General features: G+C 47.7%; 1 protein-coding gene across 1 annotated transcript in view; it reads left to right on the forward strand.

Moving 5' to 3' along the window:
- The window catches only part of RBM33 (RNA binding motif protein 33), a gene marked incomplete at its 5' end in the record, with an annotated part of 106,573 nt that overhangs the window by 44,563 nt on the left and 55,102 nt on the right, over positions 1–6,908 (forward strand). Inside the window, one exon of the mRNA XM_014586032.1 lies at positions 3,970–4,028. Coding sequence (XP_014441518.1) covers positions 3,970–4,028 — 59 coding nt within the window. The remainder of the gene's footprint in view (positions 1–3,969; positions 4,029–6,908) is intronic.

The following is a 6,908-nucleotide window of genomic DNA, read 5'->3' on the forward strand; positions in this document are numbered from 1 at the left end:
CAGCAGGAAAGGAGCTGGGAAGGCGGAGTGTGAAGAAGGGGCCAGGGGAAGCCCTTGGCAGGGGACGGGTGCAGACTGCACATGGTGTCAGGAGGTCTTTGGCACTTTGAGGGTGGTTTTGGTGAGCAGGGGGGATCCTGGCTGACGTGGGCACAGACCTGGAGGCCACCGTGCCCACAGGCTTGGACGGTGTGCTTTGCTGAAACAGTGGGTGGTTGGTGGGAGGGCGTGGGTCTGAGAGCTTTTCACTGGAGGTGGGAAAACACATCGCACACTCGCAGGGGGCAGGGGGGAAGGAAACTGCCCTGCCAGGACCTACAGTGCACCAGGCAGGACCCCAGGCAGCCCTTTCTCGATGGCTTTCACTTGCTCGGTGAGTCGCCATGGTGGGGAGTGAGGAGGGCAGGTCTGAGGAGAGAAGCTCCCAAGTCACCCTAGAGGGGACAGGAGTGTGGACGTGTAGGGGTGTGTTGGGACTGCCATCTCTGAGGCTTGTGTCCTACATTCAACAAACTTTTGGTGTGATGGCGTCCCCTCCTGAGCTGCACCCACCTACGTGGTGTGTGGGTTCCCAGGGCTGTCGTTCTGGCAGGGCATGGGAAGGCAGGCCCAAGTGCGTGATAGGGCCCTGGAGTGGATGGTGGGTGTCGGGGAGCAGGCTGCGCGGTGGAGTTGGGGTCTCGTAGTTGCACAGCGGCTCTGGCCAGGCACCTGGAGAGAACGTGAAGCAGTGGGCAATGTGGATCAGGAGAGAGAGGTGGCCGTCACTGCTGAGGTGGCCACGAGGAGCCCAGGTGCGGCACTGGGAGGGTCTGGCTCAGGTCCGCAGGATGAGCCCTGAGAGCTGCGCAGGGGCAGGAGCTGCCTTCAGGTGGCTGGGTGAGAGAGGTGACATGCCAGTGAGGCACACCCAGGTGCTGGCAGGTGGCTGTGGAGAACAGTGGCAACTTGGGAGGCCCAGGGAAAAGCCAGGTTCCGCTCCAGCAGGAGGTCGAAGGGACCAAAGGACGTGGTAGGGAAATCCCAGATGTTGGGGAAGCCCAAGACAGACCTTAATGTGGGAGATGGCGTGACCCTCACATCCCAGCCTCTGGGCCAGGGTCATGGCTGTGGTCCTGTGGCCTTGGAGCAGAGCAGGGCAATGACAGGTGGCTCTGAGTGTGCGGGAGGCTAGGGCTGCTTGGGACCTTCGACGCAGAGACTGATGCAAGGGGGAGGGAGAATTGTCTTTGCTAGGCGCTGATGGAGGCCAGCCCTTCTGAAGTGCATTTCTTCAGTGGTAACTGAGGGAGCTTAAACAGACGTCTGCAGTTGTCCTAGAGGGAGGCTGGCTGGGACCAGGCCTGCTGCGGTGTGTGACATCAGAGCCTGGTGGAGATAAAGACGCATTGAAAACTCGTAAGGAGAGTTAGCACGTGCGCATCTCCTGATGGGACACTTCGCTTTCGAGGGTGAGGTGTACGCCATGGTACCCACATTTCCCCAGCAGTTTGGTAGGACTGCAGCCAGGGAGCTCTCAGGCCGAGAGGGAACACGAGTGCCCCTGTGCTTCCTGGTGCAGCACGGCCGCCGGGCAGCCGCATGCTCTTGCTCCTGGCCCTGCAGGCTGCTGGCGTGCAGGGCATCGGGTGCCGGGCATCGGGCCCCGGCCGCACTCTGGGCCAGACGTCCAGCCCGTTCTGCTGCCCCAGCTCTTGGCTGCCCTCTTCTGTCACCTGCTGCTCTCTTTCTCTCGGTCTTGTCTTTTTTCTGTTTAACACACAGGTTTGTTTTTGTTTTTAACTTAAAAAAGGATAGAGTTAGGTTGTCAGGAAAGTCATGAAGTATTCTTGTTTTTCTATGCAAAAATGCATCTTGACTTTCTCAACAGCGCAGTACTTACTGGAAATCACTAACTCCCCAGAGGTTCCTGTGGAAGAATCCATTTCTTAGTGTGATTCCTTCCTAGGGCCCCGCCCTGCGCTGCGGGCTTGTTCTCCCCTGCCCTGCCCCAGTAGCCCTGCTGCTGTGTAGGCTTACCTGAGAAGTACTGACGTCCACACCTGAGTTCATGCAGGAGGGGTGGGCGTCTCTGGAATATCTCGCTATTTTACATTTGGTACTTAATTTAAAACACCATGTCTATATTTATGGATGTAATTTTCCCCCTTCATCTTCATGATAATCTCCTGAGGATAGAAATACTCGAATTTTTTTCTTTTTCCACTTGAGTCTCATATTTTGCTTCAGCTATGCCATCGACGCACCGCTAGCTGTGCTGAAGGGACCAGGGAGGGGCCTGAGTGCATGTAGCCTTGGCATGGACTCTTGCTCACTTTGGATTTGGACTCCTTGCTCAGTCGCTCTGGGCAGGCATGGGCTTCTGCCATTGTTACAGTGTAAAAGTCAGTTTCAGAAGCAACAATGCAGCTCCCTATATGCCGACACTTTAAACTGAACCTGTGGGAGAACGCTGTTGATTATGAGGTTTAACATGAGAATTCTTGAGTACTCCTAGTAAGTGAGAAGAGGCTATCTCAGCGCTGACTCAGTGGCTTGTGAGATGTGTCATCTGTGTTCTTCACTCACCAGAGCACGATTTTATTTTTTTAAGAGATTTGTTTGCTATAGCGCCTGTGTGCTTGCCGGAGAGACAAGAGAGATAGAAAGTGAGAAATCACCCCCTTGGGCGTGGCCACACCATAGTCCCTTCTTCATTCTCCTCTCAGGATTTTGGGGACACACACCCAGGTGTCTGGCATGAGTTTTAAGCAGTCAGGTCCGGGACTCGAACCGTGTTCGACTACACGGAAGTCCAGTGATGTAACCATACGCCATCTGCTGGTCCCTCACCAGAGCTTCTTAAGTTAGGAATATGTTGTGCTCCTAGCGTTAACTGCTGCACATATGTTTGCTAGCTGCCCCCACAGGTCCTGTAGACCAGGCCTTCACACCAGTGTCTCTTCACTCTTCTGAAGGCTGGCAGTCCGGGGCCAGCTGTACACAGGCTGGTTCCCTGTCTGTGGCTTGCAGATGCCACCCTCTCCTGTGTCCTTGTCTTACCCCACACCTGGCAATCAGAGAGCTCCCTAGGTGCATCTGGTAGCACATTTTAAAGAAAGGCGGAGCATGCACTTAGGTGTTGAGTGGTTTTTTTTATTTGTTTGTTTTTTGTTCGTTTGTTTTTTCTTTCAGTGTAGCACAGAAGTTTTAAAGAGCTTAAACACATCTGATTTAGCCTCAAGGTGCAAAATGTACATGTAACTTCCTCCTTTTGTGGAGTGTCCTTTTTAAAATGATTTGATGCCTTTGGTAGATTGATAGGAGTCCCACTTGCTTAAAAACAAAAAGTAAAGACTTTGCATAACAGATGGTGAAGTGGACGGTTCTTTGTAATGGCACATGGCACATGAGTGGTTTTTCTGGTTCCTTATGCTGTTTCTTTCCTCTGCCTGCCCCACTTCCTCCTTCCCTAGCTTCCCTGGCTCTAGAGGGTTTCGATTTAAATTTGTGTGTGAAGGGCTAAGAAAATAGAGCCAGAGTTCAATAGCCCAAATAAGGATGTGAGAGTGAATCATTTCGGGTTTTACATTTCCTTGTTACTACATTACAGCAGTCCTGTCTTCTTTTCTTGAAAGTTAGGTTCAGCCAACTGTTGGGTCATTGGAAAAGTTATGACCCATTTTTTTGCATAGAAAAACATAGAAAAATATGTCATGACTTTCCTAGTGACCTAGTAGTAATTCAGTGTTGAAATGAAAGCTCCTGCTCATGTTATCACATACTAAAAAAGAAAGCTTTTGCTTCCCTCTTTCCTTTTAGGACTTGTTAAAGAATACTCAGTGCTCCCCTCGAGGATAAACTTGATGTGTTGTTACACGAGCCTTGTGCACACCGTCTGTATTCTCGGTTACATGTCGAGCCTGGTCCGCCTTTCCCAGTGTCCAGTGTTGTGGGAACAGTTCGTAACGCAGGTTGTCTTCTTTGCAGTGCCCTTGCTGCCAGTTCCGAGCCAGCCCCGACCTGCTGTGGGACCCCAGAGATTTCCCGTGAGTAGCAGCTGCATCTTCTGCCCTGATTGGGATGAGCACACACTTACTAAGAAACATTAACATAGCAAACGCAAGGGCTTACAGCCAAATATAATTTTAAGGATTTGTAAATATTGACAATAATCTCTGCCATAGAAAATGTTTGTTAAAAGCTTAAGGTCAATGGATTTTTGAGAGTGGAATTAATTTTGTTTAACTGTAAAATTATTGAATCAGGATCATCAGTTCATCTTAAAGAATATGAATTTTTATTCTGTTATTGCATTATGGTAAGTGGGAAAGCGCCTTGCTTTATTATGGGGTGGGGGAGCAGATAGGCATTCTTGCAGGTTGTGTGTGTGAAATTCTAGGGCACAGAAATGAAATCCCTACCTTTTTGAAAAAAGAACCTCTGAAATCTTAATGAACCTTAATTTTGTATTTTAAATGAAGGTTTTTACTTTAAAATAGTTTAAAAAACAAAACAAAACAAAAACACATTCTCTCTCTCCCTCGTTAGAGACACAGAAAAGTATACTGTACCCATTCTTCTGACATCTTAGTAGAAAAACGCCCATCCCTTGTACTTGTGTTGACTTAAATATATGCATTTTACCTTAGTCGAATTTTTGGCTTGATTTGAACTTTGTCCTTGGCTTTATTAAACCAGTGAGTACATGTGTTTTTAAAAAGCAGTGTGAAAAAAGTGAACCAGGCCACACAGTTTCAACGCCACTTGTATGTACAAAAGTAGTCTCAGCCTAAGTACTTGTTTCCAGGAAACATCTAATTGCCAGTTTGACTGTTGCTCTTTGATGCTTTAGAGGATAACATTTGTATGTGCTGTTTGGCAAAAAAAAGCTTAAAGGAAAGACCCAAGTATATAATCAGGTGATTATTCAAAAATAAAATTAGTACTGGGTTTAAGGTTTAGAGTTAGTTCTTCTTAGTGATTTCCTTATTTGTAGCTTTTATGTTTGAATTATGAGGCTGGGTTCTTAGGGGTTCATTCCCTTATACTCAGCTTTTTTTTTTTGTTTAAATTACTAAGTTTTAAAAATTAGTCGTTTTTAAAAATCTAGATGAAAGTGAATCCTGGTCTCTATTTACAACACTTCACTTGCCCATTTAGTTCAGTGCATTGTGTCGCCCAGCAGTGGCCTGTGTGTTAGTCACTGGACACACTCCTTCTGGCGAAGGGCATATCGGCTAGTTACTATAAAGCATTCTCATCCTAAGTTAATTCTCTTTCTCAGGGTGGTGAACATCTGTGTTAAAAATCATTTTGGGACTTGTTTGTGTTTTATTTGCAGTCAAGGCACAAAATTTAATGTGTAAAAGCAATTGCAGTTTAAGAAATAAACATAAGTTGATATGTTTGTAAAAATAATTAAGATATTATTTTGAAGATGGTAAATATCGTAGAATTACGATTGGAAAACTTTCTGCAGGGATAATGACTTGGTGGTGGGTGGGTGGGTGAGAGGAAGTAGTTTGGTTAGACACGAGCTGTTCATGACGGAGCCCGAGTGCTGCCTTCTGTGTGGTGTGTGTCACGTCTGTCAGTACGCCCCGGGGAGGGAGACTGAGTCGCAGTCAACTGTGGTGTCAGCGCCGCCGTGCTCTCTCCTGTGAGTAGTCTCCTAGAGAAAGTAGTCAGTGTGGGACCTGCTGACTAGACTCAGTAGAAGTGTCATGTGCTAAAAAAGTCCATCCAGGTATTGCTGGGGAGGGGAGAGACTCCCGGCTGCCTCTTGTCCTTTTACATAAAAGCCAGATCTTCAGATCTTCGTTGAATAGAAATGTGTTTTTCCATTTCTGCCCATGGATTAAACTCAGGTGCTGTGAATGTCAATTGAACTTTGTAAACATGTAACGAGGATGTATGTTATACTGTGTGCTCCATGGCATGCTAGTCCTCAAACTCTGTAATGAACCCGGCACAGTTAAACACAGCCTTGCTGTGTCCGTAAGCTCATTCTGTATGAGTGAGACTATAGGCGGTGAGGGTGGTTGTGGCTCAGCAAAGCCCTGAGGAGGACTACTCTTGCGTGTGTGTGCTCTGTGGCCCCTTCCATGCCCTCACTCCTATCCTGGGAGTTTCCTATAGCTGGAGTTCAGTCCATATTTGTTAGTCACAAGTTTTGTTTTATGAATGTGTGTACATGTTGATTAATGTGCACACGCATGCTCGCACACATGCTTGTGTGTGCGTGTGCGTGTGTGCTCACACACGCACACGCACACACTGATGAAGTATTTATTTTAGGAGGCCTAACTTAGGATTCATCATAGGGTCTGTTTGAAGCAGTATACTTCCTTAGTATGTATGAACAGATAATTCAGAAATTTTCGTGCCAGTTTTCATGGAATTGGCAATTGAGCAAAGCCAAGTACATGGTGATCTTGCCTTTCCTGAGCTCAGCACTGTGAGGTGAATCTGCAGTGCTCCTAAAACAGGCAGTGCTCTGAATGGAGGCGCTGCCTCCCGGCAGGCAGGGCTATGAGTGGACTCATACCCGATGGTCTGGTTGGCGTCTGCAGACGCGTCTCTGCGCTAGCGCCAGCCGCCTTGTGCTCAGTGGATAGACTCTCCCACGGGCCTCCTGCACAGAGGTTGCAGAGCCGTTTTCATTGAGTAAATGCGCGCAGAGGTTTATACTGGGTAATTTTGCCCTTACTTGGGACCTTTTGTAGAGTGCTTAGTACAGAGAAACGTTTTCTGTTTCTTCTTTCTGTTCCCGTCAAGGATACGCATGTGTTTTTGCATGGTAGAATTACTTCATAGGAGTTTCACTCTACGCATAAGGATTCAGCTTTTACTTGACTGAGGGACAAGAAAGGCAGACAGAAGTACTGCTGATTTCCACGTGGGCAAGGATCTGGATACATTTGGTA

This window comes from Tupaia chinensis, unplaced genomic scaffold (assembly GCF_000334495.1).
Source record: "Tupaia chinensis unplaced genomic scaffold, TupChi_1.0 Scaffold000110_1, whole genome shotgun sequence".
NCBI classification, from domain to species: Eukaryota; Metazoa; Chordata; class Mammalia; order Scandentia; family Tupaiidae; genus Tupaia; species Tupaia belangeri.